The following is a 25,963-nucleotide window of genomic DNA, read 5'->3' on the forward strand; positions in this document are numbered from 1 at the left end:
GAGGGAAATTTTCTATTGCAAGCCTGTTCAATTGCTCTTTATTTTTAAAATTTATTTATTTATTTGAGAGAGAGAGAGAGAGAGAGAAAGAGAATCCCAAGCAGGCTCCATGCTCTGTGCTGAGCCTAAAGCAGGGCTTGATCTCATGACCATGAAATCATGACCATGAGATCATGACCTGAGCCGAGATCAAGAGTCAGATGCTTAACTGACTGAGCCACCCAGGTGCCCTAATTACTCTTAATTTTAAAGAATATCTGTTCATAATGAAATCAGACTGATGCAATCCATTTCCATTTATCTCAAAAATGTTATTATAAGTTTAATACAGATTTTGCCTTACTGAATCACGTAGTAGCATTAGAGAAATGTTGGAATTATAAGTGAATGAAACCCTGCTGACTTTCTTGTCTTCAATGAAAAATTCTGATTGTTTATGTAGATCAGGGATAAAAATACTGTGTTTTTAATCTCACTATTCATTTACATTTATTTATTTTTGAGAAACAGAGTCAGACAAAGCATGAACGAGGGAGGGGCAGAGAGAGAAGGAGACACAGAATCTGAAGCAGGCTCCAGGCTCTGAGCAAGCGGTCAGCACAGAGCCTGATGCGGGGCTTGAACCCATGAACTGTGAGATCATGACCTGAGCCTAAATCAGACGCTCAACCAACTGAGCCACTCAGGTGCCCCTAACCTCAGAATTCAAATGTGTAACACAACTGTCAATTTCCAATGATAAATCTAAGCACTTTTTATTGAAATGGAACATAATTTTAATAAACAGCCAACTTATAGTAAATGTCCAGTACCTTTCTGAAGTGAAGTAATTGTTTTGTGTGTCATCCTGCTGTGCTTAAATACGTTTTAATAATGGTGTGTTCAAACCTTGATTTCTATTTGCAGTTTATCTTGTTGAAGGCAAAACGTTGATGCTTCTGTGACACTGTGAAGCAAAGTACAGAAATACTCATATATGAGAACCATTTTAATATGTGCTTGCTACATTAAATTATTTGCATTATACCTTTGTCAGGTTGCAAGCTAAAAAAATTATAATTCTGATCATAGAAATTGATTAAATGTTATTACTGAAAAAAATCCACTTCCTTCTATATAAGCAAGGTCTCTAAGGAAGCTGCCAATATCATGTTGGGAGGTTTGAAAGGCATATTAAAACAACTTCTCAGGGTGCCTGGGTGGCTCAGTTGTTTAAGCATCTGACTTCGGCTCAGGTCATGATCTTGCATTCATGGCTTCAAGCCCCACATCAGGCTCTGTCCTGACAGCTCAGAGCCTGGAGCCTGCTTTGGATTCTGTGTCTCCTTTTCTCTCTCTCTGCCCCTCTCCTACTCATGCTCGCTGGCACTCTCTCTCTCTCAAAAATAAACATTAAAAAAAAGACAACCTCTCACAAATAGCTCTTGAAAATACACCTTTTGATATGGCTCATATTTCACTGCTTCATTACTTTTCATGATGAGAAATAATACTTAATATTAAAAAAAACAATTTGAAAGGTTTTCAGGCTTATCTCTTCCCGTGATTCCCCCTAAAATAGTTTTTTTCTGTGTTCAATACCACCAAACTCAAAGAGCTCATCTATTTTTTTGGCTGAAGACATTTTAATTTGTGAATGTTTCTGTTCTGAACCATGTCCTCTATAGAAGTAGATTTGTTCGGTCCCCTCCCAAACTTAATGTTTTTCTCTATCTTTATGGTACCTGAATATTTGATAAATCCATTAACCTTTCCTTTGGTAAGATCTTGGTTCTTTTCCCTGCCCATGTTTGAAAGATGCGACCAACTTGCCTGCACTCTCTGTAAGTCTGCCTGCTTGGCTTTCCCTTCTCACCTATTTAAGAACAAGTCTGACCACACTGTCTGCATACTATCTTAGTCTTCAGTGTATATACAGGCAAACCAGCTCTTTTTCTCTGTGTAATTTCATTAGAGTTTACCCAGCACATTAGTGTTCACAAGAGTCATGTTGTTCAGCCAGTTTGCCCTTCCACTGGTCTCCTAAATCCATGATGGTGGAAATTTAAAAACTCTCTGGCTTGGACTGTGATGAGGGTTTAGGTGTGATCACTAATTAAACCCTTATATTCCCTCATCCAAGTTTATGACCAACTGAGAAGTGGATTAGAAATAGGCAGATGGAGGGGCACCTGGGTGGCTCAGTTGGTTGGGCGTCTGACTTTCGCTCAGGTCATGATCTCACGAGCCACAAGTTCGAGCCCCACGTCTGGCTCTGTGCTGACAGCTCGGAGCCTGGAGCCTGCTTTGGATTCTGTGTCTCCCTCTCTCTCTGCCCCTCCCCTGCTCGTGCTCTGTCTCTCTCTCTCTCTCAAAAATAAATAAGCATTAAAAAAAAAATAAGGCAGATGAAGATCAAAAGGTTACCTCCATGAATTATAAAGGTGAACTGAAACGTGACCTTGGCACTGTGGCCTTATTAATTGGGGCTTATTAATTAAACCTGCCACCAAAATGAAGTGCATTCACCCCCAAACTAGTCACTTGTGTAGGCTCCTGGCAAGAGCAAACAACCTACCCATGAAGAAAGCAGAGAAAGTATACATTTGGGATTCAAGGCACTGGGAAAGAAAGAAAAAGTTCTGCTCATCTGCTCATATTCCATTCCTTCACCAATATTCACTGATCAAATACATTGCTTTTCCTCCTATGGCAGGTCATAATGGAGGAGGCAGATTGATGCAGAGATTTTCTTTTCTTCCTCTACTTTTCCCTTCTTGTGAGTGAATAGACCCCTCCAGGTAAACATGATAAGTAGGGGATAAGAATCCTCACTGCTCCCTTCCCATTAGTCTCCTTTTATCTTCATCATCCTTACCTAAGAGTTCAAAAAAATCCTACCAGGCCTCATTAAATGAAAATGCCAGGACTTCCCTGCTCTCTTTCCACCCTGTCTTCTCACACACACCATTGAGTTAACCAGGATTGATCACTTTCATATCTTTTTCATTCAGCAACAGTCTTGCGAGCATCTTTGCTGGCAGATACTTTCCTGAGCCCCAGAGATGCCAAAATTAACAAGTCACACAGACTGTTGTCAAAGAATTCAAAGAACATCTGTCCAATTTGTGCACCTGTAGTATTTAAATCAACTGGTATTGCCCTACTGGAATATTATTATACATGGATATTTAGACTGTATTTTGCAATGTCACTTCCGTAAGATTACAAGTTACTCTGCGTGGGCATAATTTCCCCCTAATTGTATTTGTTCTTCCTAAGTAATTCTTGATCTATGCAGTCTTTGTGCCTCCCTGGGGATTAGTTCATTCAATGACTATCTCTATGAGACTTTTTCCGTGGGAGTGGTTTTATTGTTTAGGGTTAGAACTGCACATCAGATTTATGCCTCTTTTATTTTCCAAATGTTCTATAACTTGAGGCCATTTTTCTTTGATTATTCTCTTATCTTTTGTGTGTGTCTCTTTTGCTAGTTTATGTGTCACACTGGTCTCCTTCCAGCCGTCTTGCTATGTTGTTTGCATGTCATATGTAAATTTGGTCTGTGGTTTGGTCTGTAACCACAAACAGCTCCTGAGAAACCTGTCATTGGTCCTCCCCTTGGCCTCCAGATTTGCTACTTTCCTCTGTTTCTGTTCATCTTACTTTCTCTGCTGAACTCACTCTGTTAAGGCCTCAGTCCCAACTGTTCTAATGAGACCACCCTTGACAAGATGATCACCCTTATCCAGTGTGCCTAAGCCTGTGGTCAGATTTGTGTCCTGAGCTTACTCAGCCTGTCATCAACATTTACCATTTGACCCAGTTGAAGGACATCCTGCTTTTAGTTTTCAAAACTAGTCTTAATATTTTTATCACATTGGTTGTCTGTTCTCCATTTCTCTTGTTGGCTCATCTTCTTCTGACCAGTATCTAAATGTTGGAGTGACCAAGGGCTCTGCCCTGAGGGCTGCCACACACCAGTACATAGGTTATGTCCTGAACATTTCCAGAAGCTACTAATGGTATCTTCTCAGCAATTGTGCCACATGACAGGCCTGATATCCTAGGTGAAGTATAGAGCCAGATACCTTGGGTTCTCCCATTTAATCTCTTTAGGCCCTTGAGAAAATTACTTTACCTCTCTATAAACTCAGTTTCTTCACCTCTAACATGGAGATAATAATGGTATCTACTTCATAGGATATTTCTGAGGATTAAATATGTAAATGCGTGGAATCCTTAGAAAGCATATTGTTCTCAGTGTGTGTTCTGTAAGTGGTAGATCTTACGATTATTATCACTCAAAGCTCTCATTGGGTATTTTGTGACAGTGATGTATTAGAGTGTCCATCTTCAGTCACTGAAAAATGATGTTTTAAAATGGAAACATGGTCTTCTAAATGTCATTCAGTAGGTTTTCTCATTAATACACACAAGAGTATTCTATGAAAAAAAAACGTACAAAAATATGGGCCCTAAGTATTGGATAGAGACTGATGCTGGATGCTGATTGCCAAGAGTTCAGATCAATATTTATGTTACAAGAAGTCCCTTTACTTTTTCTTTTTGGTGCCTTGTTTGGAATGAAATGTGTAAGAAGAGCATCAGATGCGTGGCCCCTTTCTTCCTTTAACTTTTCATGTTGTGGGGGCACCTGGGTGGCTCAGTCGGTTAAGCGTCCGACTTCGGCTCGGGTCATGATCTCGTACTCTGTGAGTTCGAGCCCCGCATCGGGCTCTGTGCTGACAGCTCAGAGCCTGAAACCTGCTTCAGATTCTGTGTCTCCCTCTCTCTCTGCCCCTCCCCCACTCATGCTCTGTCTCTCTCTGTCAAAAATAAATAAACATTAAAAAATTTTTAATTTTGCATGTTGTGGTTTACTGTACTTGTAGCCAGAGCGGAGGAACATGCAGTTATTTTAAATTAATCAAAATGTCTGGTCTATTAGATGACCTTATGAAAGTGAAGTAAAAACATGTTAATGAAATACCCCTGCCAAAAGATTTGCAACTTTGTAAAAAAATAAGAAGAGTCGCTCATTCTTCATTACCTGTTCAAAGAGAATAGCTGTAGGTAGTTTATCCAATAATCTCCATTTTCTTTGAATACTGTCTTCATCTGTTTCAAATTTGTCTTTAGCACTCCATTCATTCCTTCTGTGATTAGGATGTTCTCACAAATGTGTATGCCTCTTATTAATGAAGAGAGAACTGCAGAAATTTAGGGAAAGAACATGAATAACCACGTTCATTATTCCTCGATAGTCTTTTCTCCATAACCGAGACATTTTTGTTGGGTTTGCTTTGACATGTATTTCTTACAGATTAAAATGCATATGGTATTAATAATACATCATTTGAAAGTGTATTTTGTAAATTAATTTGTTATAATTCAATACTTTTGGATTATTTATCACATTTAGTTGCAGTCTTTAAAAAAAAAATTGACTGATGTTCTTCCACATTGAATAAAATTCAGTCCTTGTCCTGAGAAAATTGACCGTAGTAAAAGGAACTGTTGGCCAACATAGCTCCCGCTGCATGATTTATTGGCACTATGATACAGGCATTAGGCTGAATGATAATTATGCGGGGACACTATCTGGGTGGGAGATATACCCCTTTTGTTTTACATAATGACTCTGCTGCCATACCCAAATGATTATCACCATTATTATTTTGTGACACAATAGATAGACATGGATATGGATATGGACATAGATACAGGCATCTGTTATACATAGATACAATTCTCTGAAACCTATTTGATGAAATAATTTGTATATATGTAAAGGGTATGAATACAGGACAGAAGTGATAAGCTTGTGATTCTATTGACAGTCATAATTGCTTATGTATCTCCTGCTTTGTATATGGCAGGGCATTATTTGATCTTAATCTTCCTCTTACCCTTGTGCAAGCCACCACCTGGCCTGAACTACTGCGGAAAATTCATTGCATTCTCTCCTAACCCCTTTTTGCTCAGTTTACTATTAAAAGCACATTACTTACATACTTAAAACACTCAGTGACCTCCTGTTATTCTTAGAAGTCCCAAATCCTCACCATACTCTCCATAGTCCTGCCTACTTTGCACTTCGTCTTTTGACAAATTCTTGCCACTTCCTCTCCTTTACCCACACAAGCTCTTTCTCAGAGGGGCTAAGCTGGCTTCTACCATGGAAAATTCCCCCATGCTGCTCTGATGCCTAAGAGGCACTTTCTTAATTTCTATTTCCAGGTAACCTTTTATCACCTTTCAGTTTTGGTGTATTTGTTTCCTCCTCAGGACCTTAGCAGCCAGGTTCCCAGGACTAATGCTCTCATAGCATTAGTGGTGTCACTAAACTAGTGGTATCACTGGTAGTTTATTGCCATTTCTTTCCTCTCAGACATAAGCTCCATGATGACAAAAACCATGCTTGCCATTTCAAGGAAAGCTTTTTACATGCTGTTAGAGCACAATTGAAGCTAAATATATATTTATCCTATTCGTATCATGAATGCAAGTGCCTTTTTGTTTTAAAGTTTTACTTATTTATTTAAAGAGAGAGCACACATGCACACGCATGCATGTATGAACAGGGGAGGGGCAGAGAGAGAGAGGGAGAAAGAGAATCCCAAGCAGACTCCATGCTGTCAACACAGAGCTCAACATGGGGCTCAATCTCAGGACCATGAGATCATGACTGAGCTGAAATCAAGAGTCGGATACTTAACCAACTGAGCCACCCAGGCGCCCCTCAAGTGCCTTTTAAAGGATTTGCTAAAAACAACAGAATGTTCCCTCCATATTGAAAAATGTGTTAAAGTAGTCTGAAGGACTGTTGACTTGTAAATTTGAAATTATAATGTGTATTATGGGAAACTACATTTATTTAAGTGCCTTGTGTGTGTGTGTGTGTGTGTGTGTGTGTGTGTGTGTTTAGAAATGTGCAGTTATTCTCTTAAAACTATGAGCTAGGTTTGTCATAAGAGATTAATTTTATCCAACAATCAGATAATTAATTTATCCTGGCATCAGGGGCTCCTATCAACCCAGTCCACAGAAGAATACTATATAGACCCTCTCCAAATTATGAGCACAACAAAAGGCATGTTTCTCACTTAGTAATAAGACTTTCCAAATAAAATGCAGAGACTGTAACAGATTACTTCTATGGTACAATACAGAATGTTAGTTTATTGTGATTTTATCCAGCCTAATTCTTTCCCTCTCCCTTAGGTGCTCATATGAGTATGTTGCAGTTACAGACAAGGGGGATTTGTGTAGTTTGAAAAATATATTCATATTGTTTCTACTTGTCCCACCTCCTATCCCCTAGCTGATAATCATGTCTCTATTTTGTACCAATGGATCTTCTTATGATTACAATTATAACATCCATAGTGACAGATTCCCCACGGGAGGTTCAATGCTTCTGAAACTAAATTTAGCTTCTCATTTCTTGTCTTCAACCTGACATAAGCATTCCCATAAAGGCTTCAGTAATTAAGTAGAAACAGATGCAGAGCTCAACTACATACGGTATTTGCTTTAAAAATATTATGTGATTTGAATGCAATGCAAATTTCATCTCCCATTAAACACTCAAAATTCTTAAATGCTCTTTCTCTGTATGGATTATGGCTTCCTATGGAACATTTCCATATCTCATTCCCAGAACAAAATAGACACATTATATGTAGACACATTGATTTTGCTACAGCAAATACAGGTTATTGATAGGAACCGTACTTGCTGATTTTGTCAACAGGATGAAAACCAGCTAGCTATCCAGGATGTCAGAAATATACTTTTACATGTGAAAAGAAGAAAAAGGTCTTGTAAGGCTGTGGATCAGCCAGTTATTTTACATTAATAAGGTTTGCCAGATAATCATTAAATGTGACTGGGGCTTGTTATTGCCATGCTATTTTTCAGAGTTCTATAGCAGATATTATAATCAACTACTTCTTTTTTATGTTCATGTTCATTTATTTTTGAGAGAGACAGAGAGACAGAATGTGAGCAGAGGAGGGGCAGAGAGAGAGGGAGACACAGAATTCAAAGCAGGTTCCAGGCTCTGAGCTGTCAGCACAGAGTCCAACATGAGGCTCGAACTCATGAACCACAAGATGATGACCTGAGCCAAAGTCAGACGCTTAACCCACTGAGCCACCCAGGCACCCCTATAATCAACTACTTCTTAAATATGGTCTGGTTTCTATAAGATTGCTTAAAGAAGGGTGGCCATCAGTTCTATGAATCCAAGGATTACGTTTACCTTTATACACTATAAAGTTAGTGTATAAAGGTCAAGTTATGGTTCCCTGACCTCTCTTCCATGATCTGTATGCAACAAACTTTTCAATTTGGCATTTGGGATCCTTACATGTATGTGGAGAGTTAATATAATAGATGTTTGTGCTTCTCTTACATGAGCCAGTATTGGATTTAAGGTATTTTTCACATGTACCCAACAAACCTGCTATAACTTTCCTGGTTAAGAAAATATGGTTAACCAGATTGTCTCTAATACCCCAAGACTAAAACATGAAGAACTCTCTCTTTTATTAAAATATACCAGAACTTGAAAATTCTATCCTAATAGATTGGGATGCTGTTTTTAATATTGTTTAAACTTTAATATTGTTTAAACTCAAACCTTTCTTTATAAATTATAAGTCTATAGGCTTGTAATACATTTGTTATATTATTTATATTTTATGGTAAATATTGATAATTAGTTTCTATCTGGCTATTTCTTGTTTCATAAATCTGAATTTTAAAGAATTAAGGATGGTGAGAATGGTCTTCTGCATTTATTTTTTTATTCATTCATTCATTTATTTATTTACCTTTTAACAAAATCATAACTGAGCACCATTATATACCTGGTAATGCACTGGGTATTGCGAACACAAAGGTGAATCACTTCTCCCTCCCTCTAAATACCTGTGCATTTTAGTGTTGACAGGTAATTGATTTTCAACCTATGTATATTGAATTAAATTGAAATGCATTTTAATCTTGATTTTCTTAGATATGTCTATAAAACGTGAATTTGAATATGAAATTCAATTTGAATCTGACGTTGTGAAGTCTAACTTGGAATCCTGCATGGCTTTGTATTTGATCAAAAAATCTTTTAATGTTATGGCTAAAGTGATAACATTGGTCTTCAATTTGATATTTGCACCAAAGAAACCATTGAGGTAAGCATTTTTTCTTTAAATAATGTTTTTACTCTTTGAAACTATATATTACTACTCTTTTAAACAAAATAGTGTTGATTTTTCTCTCCATCTTTATATTTGGATTGTATTACTTCTTTGATGCTGTTGAGGTAAATATTTTGGACTAGATTATCCCTATCATCTATCAAACTATGAACAGTATTCTGATGAGAAAAAGCAGTCCAAAATGATTAGAAATCTAAGAAATCCTTCCCAAATTGTGACCTCCCGAAGATCATTAGGGTATAATATTAACAAAAGAGAACAGTGCACTTTGTAAAAAAAAATTTTTAATTTTTTTTTAACTTTTTATTCAGTTTTTGAGAGATGGAGAGAGACAGAGCATGAATGAGGGAGGGGCAGAGAGAGAGGGAGACACAGACTCTGAAACAGTCTCCAGGTTCCAAGCTGTCAGCTCAGAACCTGATACAGGGCTCGAACTCACAAACCGTGAGATCATGACCTGAGCTGAAGTCGGACGCTTAACCGACTGAGCCACCCAGGCGCCCCTGTAAAAAATTTTTAAAAATTACTGACTTGGTACTGTGCATTGGAAGCATGATGTTTCTTGATACTACTTCTCAGAACCAGTTCGAATGATAAAACGTGCCTCAGTTGTGTTCTACTTGGCAGTTGCTGCCATTATGCTTTTGCCACCAAACCATAACATTGCCCTGCCCTTAGTAAGGTTTAAGAGGATCATAGTGTGAGAATAGTGGAATCTGTGAGAATAGTCTGTCTTCTGACTTCTGGGAAGTCTTCTGGGAAGCCTCATCCAGTGTCTTTATACTCCCTTCTTAGGTAACTGGTACTTAGCACATGCAAATGCTGTATGATAGGTCACATGTGAAATAGAGCCTTCTTTGTGTCTTAATACAGAGATACCGATTAGAACCACAGTATACACAAAGCACAAAGTTCAGCCTGGTAATGAAAAGACAGTCGAAGTATTACCTGTGCTTTTACTAATTTTTGTAGTTTGACTATGTATTTGAAGCAGCCAGGCATGTATTTAAAGTGGCTTTGAATATGTAGTTCAATAACAAAAAGATACCAGTGTCATCTTCAGGAAACGGTAATAAAACCAATCTGCAAGAAGATAGTATACTGTAATCATTTATTTTCTCTTTTATGTTGATAGTTTTCTATGATTATTTATTTTTTTTTCATACTTAGCTTTGTATTATGTTGACTTAATGATGTGGAAATTACCAGCAACAACCAGAAGGGGAGAATGTTGCCATTAATGAATAAGAGCACAACCAGTGTGAGGTGGGGACACTTGGGTGGCTCAGTTGGTTAGGTGGCCAACTCTTGATCTTGGCTCAGCTCATGATCTCATGGTTTGTGGGATCGAGCCCTGCTTGGGATTCTATCTCTCTCTTTTTGTCTGACCCTCCCCCTGTCTCCCTGTCTGTCTGTCTCTCTCTCTCTCAAATAAACTTAAAAAAAAAAAAAAAAGGAGTGGGGCACCTGGGTGGTTCAGCCAGTTAAATGTCCAACTTCAGCTCAGGACATGATCTTGTGGTTTATGAGTTTGATCCCCGCATCAGGCTCTGAGTTGTCAGGCTCTGGTATTTGTCTTTCTCTCGCTAACTTATTTCACTTAGCATGATACTCTCTCCCTCCATCCTTGCTGTTGCAAATGGCAAAATTTTATTCTTTTTGCATTATATATAGATATATATAGATATATATCTATATATATCTAGATATATATATATAGATATATATCTATATCTATATATAGATATATATAGCCTCTTTTTTATCCATTCATCTGTCGATGGACACTTGGACTGCTTCCAAATAGGAGCGCCTGGGTGGTGCTCAGTCGGTTGAGTGTCATTCGGCTCAGGTCACGATCTCATGGCTTGTGGGTTCGAGCCCCATGTGAGGCTCTGTGCTGACAACTCAGAGAGCCTGGAGCCTGCTTCGGATTCTGTGTCTCCCTCTCTCTCTGCCCCTCCCCTGCTCACACTCGGTTTTTCTCTCTGTCTCAAAAATAAACATTAAAAAAATTATTTTTAAGAGCACAACCAGTGTGAATTTATACTCATTCAACATTTTGTGGATTTAGAGCTTCTTGGTGAATATTTGAAAAACTGATCTGGGACGACTTGTATGCATGATTCATAAACTTTTGTGAGCATTTTATAACATTCTGATGTAGTTTAATCTCTTTTGTGCATATATGTGTATATTCATTTACTTTTATAATTCCTTCTTCATTATTTATTTGGGATGATTCACTGGAAGACACACAGTTAAATGAGAAAAACCAAAATAAAATCACGAAAAAGATTAAATTATGAAAAAGAACAAGAAAATAATTACACCTAAACCATGCTAGATAAGTAAAATAAGTATTGAGTTCAATTCTTCCTGTTTGGCAAGGTAAAAAAAGAAAACAAAATTTTTATGTTTTGGTAAAAAGAAAATATAACATTATTTCACAGCAGTTAATACAATGTAATGTTTCACATTCATCCTTTCACAGGATAGTGTTATATATAATAGAAATAATTGTCATTGGGGCGCCTGGGTGGCTCAGTCGGTTAAGCGTCCGACTTCGGCTCAGGTCATGATCTCACAGTTTGCGGGTTCGAGCCCCACATCAGGCTCTGTGCTGGCAGCTGGAGCCTGGAGCATGCTTCGGATTCTGTGTCTCCCTCTCTCTCTGCCCCTCTCGTGCTTGCTGTCTGTCTCTGTCTCTCAATAATAAATAAACGTTAAAAAAAAGAAATAATTGTCAGGGCCCTAAAAGGTGGTTTTACAAAAACAAACAAATAAAAGATTATTTCTACAGGTCTTGACCTTTTCTTTCAATAAAAATCAAGGGTCTAATACAAAAACGTGAGAGATCTTTAGTTACTGTGGTCATGAGTCAGATGATTCTCACTTAACACAGGGCTAAACATATTTTTAATAAATAGAGAAATAATTGATATCATTTGTCTTAGGATATCTTAAGAAGTAATAATCTTAGCTCAACTTTCTCCTGAAACTCTTTACCTGCTGTTCTTTCTGAGAGTTTTATATAAAAGGATTGTGATTTCTTTGTCCAACCTGACAAAGGATATTGCAGCCACACCATTACATGTTTGCATTATTTCCACCCTAAGCCAGCAAACAAACAAGTAACCATTCCTCGGTTTCACCCATTGCTCCATATGTCCACTCTCCTTCATAGCCAAATGCTTAGAAAGGCTATCTCTATTCATTTCATTAACTCAGCTGACATTCAATTATATCTCATTATAAAGTGTTTGTGGTATTTTAATTTAAATTAAAATTGCAATTTAATTTTTAAAAGCCTTTAAGTCAATTTTATAAGCTTTTGTGAGTGTCCACGGAAAATATAATTTTTCTATGTGAAACAAGAATTGGAAAAACTTTTTCACAATGTTTCAGAAAATTTCTATATGGTGAAAGACCTATTTGGGTTTTGGGTTTTTTTTTTTAATGTTTATTCACTTTTTGAGAGAGAGAGAGAGCAGAGGAGGGGCAGAGAGAGAAAGAGAGAATCCAAAGCAAGCTCTGCACTGAGAGCAGCAAGCCCAATGCGGGGCTCGAACTCACAAACCACGAGATCATGACCTGAGCCGAAGTTGTGCACTTACCTGACTGAGCCACCCAGGTGCCCCTAGAAGGCCTGTTTGTATAACACCTGTGGCCTTTTGCCAGCCTCGCCTTGGATTCTTAAATATTATACTCTGTGCTCGTTACAAAAAATTTGCAGTCAATTATACTTATTTTACTGGTTCTTAGTAAATACCTACAGAGTAGATAAGCTGTGCTATAAAATAATTATCTTACAGGCAGATTGATAATATAACCAAAGACCTAAAAGTTATTCCTAGAATGTAATTAACAGTCATCTACATTTTTTAAAGATTTACAAGTCCCAGTGTTTTACTAAAACCACCAGGTTTGCTTACATTTTCAATCTAGATATTGATCTACTATATCGTATTCTCTTTTTGCTTGTTTTCCTATAGTATCCTTTATAATCTTTTTTTTTTCTATTCAAGGACTCAAATCACTCTGAAAATAGAGTGCATAACAGATGGGATCTGGAAGTTTCCCATAACATTGGTTGGTACTGAGCCTGATGTGGATGATGTCATTGATATTGAAGGGGTTGGTTTATTTAAGGAATCTATTGTCGACTTCAGGCTGACAAGTCAGACGAGGTAATATATCAAGCAAAAGTATGTAACTGGTTTTGTGAATGTAATTTATGCTGAACTGGGAAACAAAATTTAAGATGGAAAATTCTATTATGTCATCTTTTGCTTTTTAAGCCAGAGAAGTATGCTACTAGGAACCAAAGCTGTATGTATTTCATAATTTTTAGTTAAACAGTGGAAAACAGAGCCTACAAAATGAAAACCAAAAACAAGAGACAAAAGTCAATAGATATTGAAATTTAGGATCATATTTCTATGTGATTTTCAAAGGATGTTATTAATGTATATTTATAGCCCACTCTTATTTCTTTATTTTAATTCCAGTATAGTTAACATACAGTTTTATGTTAGTTTCAGGTGTAAAATATAGTGATTTAACAATTCTATACATTACTCAGTGCTAATCATAATCTTAACCCCCTTCACCTATTTCACCCATCACCCCACCCTCTCCCTTCTGATAACCATCAGTTTGTTCTCTGTAGTTAAGAGTCTCTTTCTTCATTTGTCTCATTCTTTTTTTTTTTCCTTTGTTCATTTGTTTCTTAAATGCCATATATGAGTGAAATCATATGGTATTTGTCTTTCTCTCGCTAACTTATTTCACTTAGCATGATACTCTCTCCTTCCATCCTTGCTGTTGCAAATAGCAAAATTTTATTCTTTTTTATGGCTGAATAATATTACATGATATATATAAAACCTCTTTTTTATCCATTCATCTATTGATGGACACTTGGACTGCTTCCATAATTTGGCTATGCATTGGTTAATGCAGCAATGAACAAAAATAGGGCCACGTTTATCCTTTTGAATTAGTGTTTTTGTATGCTTTGGGTAAATACCCAGTAGTGCTATTACTGGATCATAGTGTAGTTCTTTTTTTAATTTTTTGAGGAATTTCCATACTATCTTCCACAGTGGCTGCACCAGTTTACATTCCCACCAACAGTGCACAAGGGTTCCTTTTCCTCCACATTCTCACCGACACTTGTTTCTAGTGTTTTGATTTTAGCCATTTTGATAGGTGTGAGGTGATATCTCATTGTAGGGTTTTTTTCAATTTTTTATTAAATTCCAGTTAACATACAGTGTAATATTAGTCAGGTATAGAGTTTAGTGAGTCATCACTTACATACAACACCCAGTGCTCATCATAAAAAGTACCCTCCTTGATACCCATCACCCATCTAGCCCATCCCCCCCCCCACCTCCCCTTCAGTAACTCTCAGTTTGTTCTGTATAGTTAAGATCTCTCTTTTTTTTCACCTATGTTCCTCTGTCTTGTTTCTTAAATTCCACATATGAGTGAAATCATATGGTATTTGTCTTTCTCTAACTTATTTCACTTAGCATAATATACTCTAGCTCCATCCATGTTGCAAATGGCAAGATTTCATTCTTTTTGATGGCTGAGTAATATATCATTGTGTGTGTGTGTGTGTGTGTGTGTGTGTGTGTGTGTGTGTGTGTGTGTGTATACACCAAGTTTTCTTTATCCATTCATCAATGGATGAACATGAACATTTGGGCTCTTTCCATAATTTGGCTATTATTGATTATGCTGCCGTATACACTGGGATGCATGTGCCTCTTCAAATCAGTGTTTTTGTATACTTTGGTAAATACCTAGAAGTGTAATTGCTGAATCATAGGGTAGTTTTATTTTTAACTTTTTGATGGACCTCCATACTGTTTTCCAAAGTGGCTGCACCAGTTTGCATTCCCACCAACAGTGCAAGAGGGTTACCCTTTCTCTGCATCCTCCCCAACACCTGTTGTTTCCTATGTCATTAATTTTAGCCATTCTGACAGGTATGAGATGATATCTCATTGTAGTTTTGATTTGCATTTCTCTGATGATAAGTGATTTTGAGCATCCTTTCATGTGTCTGTAGGCTATCTGTATGTCTTCTTTGGAAAAATGTCTGTTCATGTCTTCCACCCATCTTTAAATAGGATTATTTGTTTTGGGGGTCCTGAATTATAGAAGTTTTTTATATATATTGGATACTAACCCTTTATCTGATATGCCGTTTGCAAATATCTTCTCCCATTCTGTCAGTTGCCTTTTAGTTTCATTGATTGTTTCCTTTGCTGTGCAGAAGCTTTTTATTTTGATGTAGTCCCAAATAGTTTAGTTTTGCTTTTACTTCCCTTGCCTCAGGAGACATGTCTAGGAAAAATTTTAAAGATAGATGAAATGTTTTTTTCCATACAATTTAATGGCTTGGGTTATGAAGTGGTTTAAGTAGAGACAATCAGGTAACCTACATTGATTCTTTTTTATGTATTATTATTCTGCTCCACCATAGCTATCCTTGTTATAACAGAGGCAGCATGACCATGATACTTTTACTTATCTCACATGTAAAACATATTTTTTACCTGTTTTTGAGATATAATGTACATGCCATAAAATGTCGTTGTAAGTATACATTTCAATAATTTCTTTGAAAAATTATAGAATTTGTAATCATAATCACATTCAAGGTTTAGAACTCTCCCATTTCCCCCCAAATTTCCCTCAAGCCCCTGTTCCCACCCCCAGTCTCAGGCAACCAATGATTTGCTTTCTATCTCTATAACCTTGCCTTTTCTGGATATTTCATATAAACAAAATCACCCACTATGTAGTCTTTCTTTAACAAAAGAAACAAAAACAAAAACAAAACATTATTTTTAAACAGTGCTAGGTTTACATCAGATTGGAGAGGAAGGTATAGAGATTTCTCATATACCTCCTGCCCCCACTCATGTGTAGCCTTCCTCATTATAAACTTTACCCACTGGAATGGTATTTTTTTTTTTTTTTACCAGGGATGGACCTACATTGACATATTATAATCACCCAAAGTGCATAGTTTACCTTAGGGCTCACTCTTGGTGTTGTATATTCTATGAATTTGGAAAGAATAACAATGGCATATATGCATCATTACAATACAGAGTATTTGCACTCAAATTTCCTCCATGCTCTCCCTATTCATTTCTCTCATACCCCTGGAACCTTTCTATTGTCTCCTAGTTTTGCCTGTTTTCAGAACGTCATGAAATTGGAATCATATAGTGTGTAGGCTTTTCAATCTGGCTTCTTTTACTTAGTAATATGCATTTGAGGTTTATCCATGTCTTTTCATGACTTGATAGCGCATTTGTTTTTTAGCACTGAGTACTATTTCACTGGATGTACCACTGTTTATTTATCCATTCACCTACTGAAGGACATCTTGGTTGCTTCAAGGTTTTGGCAATCATGGGCAAAGCTTATATAAACATCTGGGTACAAGTTTTATTGTGGATGTGTTTTCATCTGTTTGGAGTAAACACCCAGGAATATGATTGCTGGATCTTATGGCAAAAATATGCTTAGTTTTGTAAGAAATTGCCAAACTATCATCCAAAGTGGCTATATCATTTTGTACTGTCACCAGTTATGAATGACAGTTCCTGTTGCCCTACACGTCAGCAAATGAAGCTATCAGTGTTCTGGATTTTGACTTATTTATTTATTTATTATTTTTAAAGTTTATTTTAATTTATTTTGAGAGGGGGAGGGGCAGAGAGAGAGAGAGAATCCCAAGCAGGCTGTACACTGTCAGCACAGAGCCCAGTGTGGGGCTTGAACTCACAAACCGTGAGATCATGATCTGAGCTGAAATCAAGAATCAAATGCTTAACTGACTGAGCTACCCAGGTGCCTCTGGATTTTGGCCATTTTAAAAGAAGTGTAGTGGTATCTCGTAGTTTTAGTTTGTATTTCCCTGATGACATATGATGCAATACATCTTTTCAAAGGCTTAACTTGACACCTATAGATCTTCTTTGGTGGAGTGTGTGATAAGGTCTTTGGCCCATTTTTTAAATTGGGTTGTTTGGGGTTTTTTATTCTTGAGTTTTAGAGTTCTCTGCCTATATTGCATAGCAGTCCATTATCAGATGTGTCTTTCACAAGTACTTTCTCCCAGTCTGTAGCTTGTGTTCTAATTCTCTTCATATGGCCCTTCATAGAGTAGAAGTTTTTAATTTTGCTGGGGTCCAATTTACCAATTTTTCTTTCATGGATTGTGTCTTTGCTGTTTTGTCTAACAAGGCATCAGCATACCCAAGGTCATCTACTTTCTCTCTTATTTTATCTTCTAGGAGCTTTATAGTTTTATGTTTTACATTTAGGTTTGTGATCCATTTTGAGTTAACTTTTGTAATGGGTATAAGGTACTTGTCTAGATCATTTTTTTTTTAATTTTGTATATGGATGTCCATTTGTTCCAGCACCATTTGTTGAAGAGACCATCTTTGTTCCATTGTATTACCTTTGCTCCTTTGTCAAAGATCAGTTGACTATATCCTTCTGTCTATTTCTGTTTCTGGGCTTTCTGTTCTGTTCACCAATCTGTTCGTTTGCCAATACCACACTGTCTTGATTACTGTAGCTTTATACTGAGTCTTGAAGTTGGGTAGTCTTATTCTACAACTTCCAAAGATATTTCAAATTATTAGATATTTTTGTTTACATGTGAATTGATTTAATGCATTCAAACAGTTTTCCAGGACTAGTGAAACAGTTTCAATGATTTCATCATAACTAAAAAGTTCTCAAATGCAATACTGGCAAAAAAAAAAAAAAAAAAAAAAGAAAGAAAGAAAGAAACAATTGGAAATAGGCTCCCCAAATTATACTTTTCTATTATACCCAATGTTGTTACCCTTTGCTACTTATATATATTTTATTCCACTAATAGTTCAGACGGTTTTTACTTTACGTTTGAACAATTGAAATTACCTCATTAGATTCTCTGCCTCTCGTCCCTTTCATTCCAATGTACTTACTACAATGCTGTAAAACCAATCTCCTTAAAACAATGTTATTAACATGTGACTTCCCTTGTCAAAAGCATTTGATGGTTTCCTATTGCTTTCCCAAGATGACATCTAAATCATGCATGCTGTTCATGGTCCTAGCTCACTCTGACCTTTCCAATTTCTTCTTTCTACTGTCTGAAACAGATTATCTGCTTCATTCTTAAGGAAAAAAGAGTCACTATTCTTATCCATTACTCCTCACCTGTCTTCAGTTTCTGTCTGTTTCTAAAATTTCCATCGTATCTCCTCTCCACATTTCTAAAATCTTCTCATTCCTCTTGTCATCACAATATAATCTTACTTGACCACTTATGTATGTACATATATATATGCATACATATATACACATATATGTACACACATATATGCATATACATATATATATACACACACATTACATATATATCTATTCCTTAGGCATCGTATATAGGATTTTTTTGCAACTTCTATGTCTTTTGTATTTGCCGTCCTAGACTTTGTTCAGAATTAGTTCCCATTAAGTATCTAGTAATGAATCAAACTTAGAAAATAACTTAGAATTATTCACTTTATTCATTCACCAAAATTTCCAAAGATTAATGTTTCAGTTAGGCCAATAACAGGTATTCTCTTAGAAAACTTACTGTTGTTGTGTGCAAGAGAACAAAATGACATTCTACCTTAATATGGAAATATAAACCCAATATGAAACTCATAGTATGGTCACATTTTGGAGGGTTATAAGATTCTTAATGTGTTTTTATCCTCTAAATGCTTGAATCAGAGTTAGTATTCAATAATATTCATTTAATTGTGAAATCAACTAAAGGTACTGAGCTGATTCCTGCAGGCAAATTCAATTATTGCATATCATTAGGGAATAAGCATATGGAAAGGTGGTGTTTTATTCCAATTATATTTTACTCTAAAGAAAGGGAGATCCTCATGGGACCATGTTTTATTCATCTTTGTAAACTCACTACCTAGGTGCACAATAAACTATTTCAATCAACACATATTTTAAACTGAGTCTTGAAGGTTAAGTTGTCATTTGCAACACAGATTAGGGAAGAGGGAGTGGAGAAGTTCCAGCAGGAGGGTATTATATATACAAAGTTCTAGAGGGATGAGACAGTGAGTTCTATTGAAAGAACTGAAAGTAGTTAGAATCGCTGGAATTAGGAGTACCATGGGGAGACTGGGAGCAGATGACATAGCTTGGCATCCATTCAGAAGTACTTAACTAGAGAACCATTGGGCTCCTGGGCTCTATGATTCTATTCATTCATCATGCATTAGGGACAGAGCAGAATGATGTAGTGACCATTTCTGATTTATTAATTCAATAGTTATTGCACATCTCCCTTGTTCCAGTCCTCTGTGCTTATAAATCTGTTGTGTGGTCAACAATTAGAGTATATATTTGATCTTTTTTTTATCTCTCATTCTTTAAGAACATGAGATTATAGAGCACAAAATCAACATTTAGTATTTTATACATTCTAGGAGTTCAGTAAATAGTGATTAGTGAGTAAATGAATAAATTCATGAAATCAGAATAAAGGGAAACATCTCAAGGATCCACCTTATCCTTATGATCCACCTTATTATTGTTATCCACCTATTTATAATATTTATAATACTTATAAATATAAATATTTACAATATTTATAATACTTATAAATATAAATATTTATAATACTTATAATATTTATAAATATAAATATTTATGATACTTATAATAGGTGGATAATAATATTTAGAAATCACAAAAGTTAGAAAATAAAATATTAAATAGATATTTATTGTGTCACTATTTTAACTTTTTGTTCCATATAGAGTTTTGATGTCTATTTTAGTGTTTACTGATAAATAAATATATATATTATGTCTCTCTATGTAATACCTTATTTTCCTTAATTGAAATTTAACATGGCCATTTAAAACACTTTGTCAGTGCATGTGATATCTCTAGATGATACAGAATTTTGATAGCAAAATTTACAAGTGATCAACTTTCAAAACAAATGCATTTGGGTGAATAACAAAGAAAAAGAGACAATTTATCTGGAAGAAATGTAATTTGCTGATGTAAGTTTGATAGGTATACAAGGCCCTAATGTTCCCTCCTAAGATGTAGTCATTGGGATTAGCTAAAAAAAAGGAAGGAGGAGGGTCCATGATATAAAATCCTCACATCTTGAGTCAAAAAATATCCTTTACCTTTTTCATAACAATTCAAAGATATTACTTTTTTTCTTCATAAAGAAGGAGATATAAATATTTCTTGATGTTAAAGCAGCAGCCTTGTAAATAGTTTAAAGCGTACTTTGAGTGGGTTTATAGTGCATGTGGTGAACAAGACCTTAAATCGCAAGATTGTTCCTTAAAAAAATGGATAATATTTAGAGGAGATTTAATCAATAAATGACACTATTAATAATTTTTTGTGGTCATAGGGCTAAACTCATTTGGATCAGGAAATGGGTAAAGCAATTATATTTTTTCAATTCTTCTATAAAATTATCACACTAATTTAATCTTTGGGAGTAAAGATCTATTTCTTCACACCAGAAAGTGAGAGATTGCTGAGGGTCTTGTATGTACAGTACTGCAAAATGACCAATTATTCTTTTTTTATTTTAAATATAATTTATTGTCAGATTAGTTGCCATACAACACCCAGTGCCAACCCAACAGGTGCCCTTCTCAATGCCCATCACCCACTTTCCCCTGTCCCCAAACCCCCATCAACCCTCAGTTTGTTCTCAGTATTTTAGAGTCTCTTATGGTTTGCCTCCCTCCCTTCTCTGTAACTTTTCCCCTCTTCCACTCCCCCATGGTTCTCTGTTAAGTTTATCAGGATCCACATAAGAGTGAAAAACCTGTCTTTCTCTCTATGACTTATTTCACTTAGCAGAATACCCTCCACTTCCATCCACATTGCTACAAAGGGCCATCTTTCATTCTTTCTCATTGCCACATAGTACTCCATTGTGTATATAAACCACAATTTCTTTATCCATTCATCAGTTGATGGACATTTAGGCTCTTTCCATAATTTGGCTATTGTTGAGAGTGCTGCTACAAACATTGGGGTACAAGTGCCCCTATGCATCAGTACTCCTGTAGCCCTTGGGTATATTCCTAGCAGTGCTACTGCTGGGTCATAGGGTAGGTCTATTTTTAATTTTTGGAGGAACCTCCACACTGTTTTCCAGAGCGGCTGCACCAGTTTGCATTCCCACCAACAGTGCAAGAGGGTTCCCATTTCTCCACATCCTCACCAGCATCTATAGTCTCCTGATTTGTTCATTTTGGCCACTCTGATTGCAGTTTTTCTTTTTTTAAGTTTATGTATTTATTTTGAGAGAGAGAGCAAAGAGCAGGGGAGAGGCAGAGAGAGAGGGAGGAGAGAATCCCAAGCAAGCTCTGCGCTGTCAGTGCAGAGCCGGACGCAGGGCTCAAACTCATAAACCATGAGATCATGACCTGAGCTAAAACCAAGAGTTGGATGCTTAACCAACTGAGCCACCCAGGTGCCCCCAAATGGCCAATTATTAAGAGCAGCCCCTGTAATACAAGAAAGGATGAGTGCCAGGAAATTCATGGCCAGTAGTATAGTAGCTGGCTTATGAACAGGCACCCCATAAATATTAATTGAAGGAATAAGACAAATTAAGAAGGAAAATTATTAGAAATTCATGTCTTCAGCTGCTCAGTATAGCCATATAGAGCATCTGGAGAAGGAGCAAAGTATTTTTGCCATGAGGAAGCAGAAATGTATTGTATAATACCATTGAGATTTTTTAAAATGTTTATTTATTTTGAGATTTATAGATATTTTTTAAATGCTTATTTATTTTGAAAGAGAGAGAGAGAGCACACACACATGTGAATTGCCCAAATGGGCCGAGAGAGAGGGAAGGAGAGAATTCCAAGCAGGATTTGTGCTGTCAGCACAGAGCCTGATGCAGGGCTCGGTCTCACAAACTGCAAGATCACAACCTGAGCTGAAATTAAGAGTCAGTCACTTAACCACCTGAGCCACCCAGGCGCCCCAAAACATACATCTTTGATAAGACTTTATTTTTAAAGTCAGTTTTTTAGGTATGCATAAAAACTGCACATGAAGTACAGAGAGTTCCCGTATACCCCCATCCCTAAACCCCAGCACAGTTTCCCCTATTAATAACACCTTGAATCAATGTGTTACATTTGTTACAATGGACACACCCATATTGATATATTATTATTAACTAAAGACCATAGTTTACATGAGGGTTTACTTGTTGTGTTATACAGTTATATGGATTTTGACAAATGTGTGTCAGACATTGCAGTATCATACAGAATAGTTGTCACTGCCCTAAAATCTCCCCATCTTTCACCTATTTATCCCTCCCCACTTTCTGAGCCTCTGGCAACCACTGATCTTTTTACTGACTCTGTAGTTTCATCTTTTCCAGAATGTCATGTGGCTGGGGTCATATAGTATGTAGCTTTTTCAGACTGCCTTCTTTCACTAGCAATATGCATTAAAGGTTGGTCCGTGTTTTTTTGTAGCTTCATAGCTCATTTCTTTTTAGAGCTGAAAAATGGACATCTTGATAGATTCTAGTTTGGGGCAAGTATGAAAAAATGTTGCTGTAAACATTTATGCAGGTTTTTGCATGGATGTACATCTTCAAATCATTTTGACAAATGCTTAGTATTACAAATGTTGGATTGTAGAGTAAGCATATGATTAAGTAGGTAAGAAATGGCCAGATTATCCTCTAAAGTGGATAATTTTGCATCCCCAGCAGCAATGAATGAGATTTCCTATTGTTCTCTATCTTTATCAGCATTTGGTGGTGTCAGTTTTTTTGCATTGTAGCCCTTCTAAAAATAGTGGTACCTCATTGTTTTAATTTACAGTTGCCTAGTGTTAATGACATTGAGCATGTTGTTATATGCTTATTTGCCACTTCTATATCTTCATTGATGAGGAGTTTAAGATTCTTTACCTATATTTTAATTGGATTTTTGATTTTGTTCTTGGTGAGTTTTAAGAATCATTTGTAAATTCTGGATATAAATCCTTTACAGGTACTTGTTCTGAAAAGATATTCTCTCAGTCTGTAGCTTCTCTTTTCATGCACTTAACAATGCCTTTGACAGAGAAAAACATTTTAATTTTAATAAAGTTCACCTAATCAATTTTTTCTTTCATAGGTTGTACTTTTTTTTTTTTTAAGTAGGCTTCATGCCCACTGCAGAGCCCAACGCAGGGTTTAAACTCATGATCAAGACCTGAGCAGAGATCAAGAGTTGGACACTTAACCAACTGAGCCACCCAGGTGCCCCTCATGGGTTATGTTTTCAGTGTCATATATAAAACCTCATCACCAAACCCAAAGTTGCTTTTTTTTTTGTATGTTCTCTTCTAGATATCTTACAGTTTTGCCATTTATATGTTGGCCTAACATCCACATTGAGTTAGTTTTTCTGAAAGGTATGAGATTTGAGTGTAGGTTCTTTATTGATTGATTGATTGATAGATTGATTGCATATCGGTTTCTGATTTGTACAGTGCCATTTGTTGAAAGACCATCCTTTCTCCATTAAATTGCCTTTACTCCTTTGTCAGAGAACAGTTGCCTGTGTTTATGCAAGCCTGTATCTGGACTATCTACTCTGTTCCATTGATGTATATACCAAGTTTTTCACCTATACTGTACTACTTTTTTTCAAATTTTATGTTTATTTATTTTTGAGAGAGAGAGAGAAAGAGACAAAGCATGAGTAGGGGAGGGGCAGAGAGGGAGACAGAGAATCGGAAGCAGGCTCCAGGCTCTGAGCTGTCAGCACAGAGCCCAACGCGTGGCTCAAACCCACAAACTGCAAGATCGTGATCTGAGCCGAAGTCGGATGCTTAATCGACTAAGCCACCAAGGCGCCCCTATACTGTACTACTTTTATAGTAAGATCTGAAATTGGGTAATGTGAGTCCTGCAACTTCCTTTTTCATTATTAACTATTTTAGGGTTTTTGCTTTTTCATATAAACTGTAGAATCAGTTTTTATGTGTCTCAAAATAACTTTCTTATATTTTTATTGACATTTAATTAAATCTACAGATAACATTTGGAAGAATTGACATCTTAATAATATTGAGTTTTCCTAGGCATGAACATGGAAACTCTCTCCATTTATTTAGTTCTTCTTTTGTTTCTTTATCAGAGTTTTATACTTTTCCTCATCTAGACCTTGTACATGTTAGATTTATACCTATTTACCTCATTTTTCAGTGCTAATGTAAACAGTGTTGTGTGTTGAATTTCAAATTCCCGTTCTCCATTGCTGGTACATAGGAAAATGGTTGGTTTTTTTTAATGTTTATTTATTTTGAGAGAGAGAGAGAGAGAGAGAGAGAGCGAGCAGGGGAGGGACAGGAAGAGGGAGAGGCAGAGTATCCAAAGCACTGACAGCCCAGAGCCCCATGCCGGGGCTTAAACTCACAAACTGTAAATCACATCCTGAGCCAAAGTCAGACTTTTGACCAACTGAACTTCCCAGGAGCCCCGGAAAGTGCTTGATTTTTGTAATTAATTTTGTATTCTGCAACTCTGCTGTAATTGCTTATTATTTCTAGGTAATTTTTTTTTGTAAATTTTTTGGGATTTGTTACATCATCTGATCAAGGTCAGTTTTATTTCTTCCTTTCTGATATGCATACCATTTGTGTCCTTTTCATGTTTTATTATACTATCAAGGACTTCCAGTATGAAGTTGTATAGGAGTGGTGAGAAGGAACTTCCTCCTCTTGTTTTCAGTCTTAGGGAGTTTCTCATCATTAAGTTTGATGTTATCTGTAGGTTTTTTATAGACTTTTTTTTTTTATCAAATTGAAAAAGTTCACTTTTATTCCTAGTTTGCTAAGAGATTTTTTTTTTGTCATGAATGGGTGTTAGATTTTGTCTAATACTTTATCTGTATCTTTTGAAATGGTCATTTGATTTCTCGGATTGTTGATGTGATGAAATAAATTAATTCATTTTCAAGTGTTGAGGCAATGTTGCATACCAGGAATAAATCCCACTTGGTCATGTTGTATAATTCTTTTTATACACTGTTGGATATGAATTGCTAATACTTTGTTGAGGAATTTTGCATCTCTGTTGATGACAGATATTGGTCTTTAATTTTACTTTCTTGTAAGGTATATATCCTGCTTTCATATTAGGATAATGCTAGCCTCATAAATGAATTAGGAAATGTTTCCTCTGCTTCTATTTCTTAGAAGAGATTGTAGAGAATTGATATTACTTCTTATTTAAATATTTGGCAGAATTTGCAAGTAAGGGAAGCATATGTTTTTTTCAGAACAAGTATCTAAGACAAAGTACAAACAAAGACTTCTGCTATATCAAGGAATATATACTTCTGTGAAAATCTAGGAATATAAACGTGGAAACATCATGTTGAACTTTGGATTGAAGTTTAAAGAAGAGAGAAGGAAAGAAGATTATAGGTCATATAGAAGGATACTGGCCATGGGGGATAACCTTCTTATGCTAATGATAAAAATGGCAAAAAAAAAAAAAAAAAAAAAAAAAAAAAAAAAAAAAAAAGCACTGGGTGCTGTATGGAAACCAATTTGACAATGAATTTCATATTAAAAAATAAATTAAATTAAATTAAAATCTGCTTTAAAAAATGGCAAAGAAGCAAGATGAAGCAGAG

General features: G+C 36.1%; 1 protein-coding gene across 1 annotated transcript in view; it reads left to right on the forward strand.

The window, feature by feature from the left end:
- CFAP47 (cilia and flagella associated protein 47) overlaps positions 1-25,963 on the forward strand; it is a 543,896-nt gene that overhangs the window by 490,690 nt on the left and 27,243 nt on the right. Inside the window, exons 62-63 of the mRNA XM_042974584.1 lie at positions 9,008-9,179; positions 13,235-13,396. Of these exons, the coding sequence (XP_042830518.1) occupies positions 9,008-9,179; positions 13,235-13,396 (334 nt within the window). The remainder of the gene's footprint in view (positions 1-9,007; positions 9,180-13,234; positions 13,397-25,963) is intronic.

Source organism: Panthera tigris, chromosome X (genome assembly GCF_018350195.1).
Source record: "Panthera tigris isolate Pti1 chromosome X, P.tigris_Pti1_mat1.1, whole genome shotgun sequence".
NCBI lineage: Eukaryota > Metazoa > Chordata > Mammalia > Carnivora > Felidae > Panthera > Panthera tigris.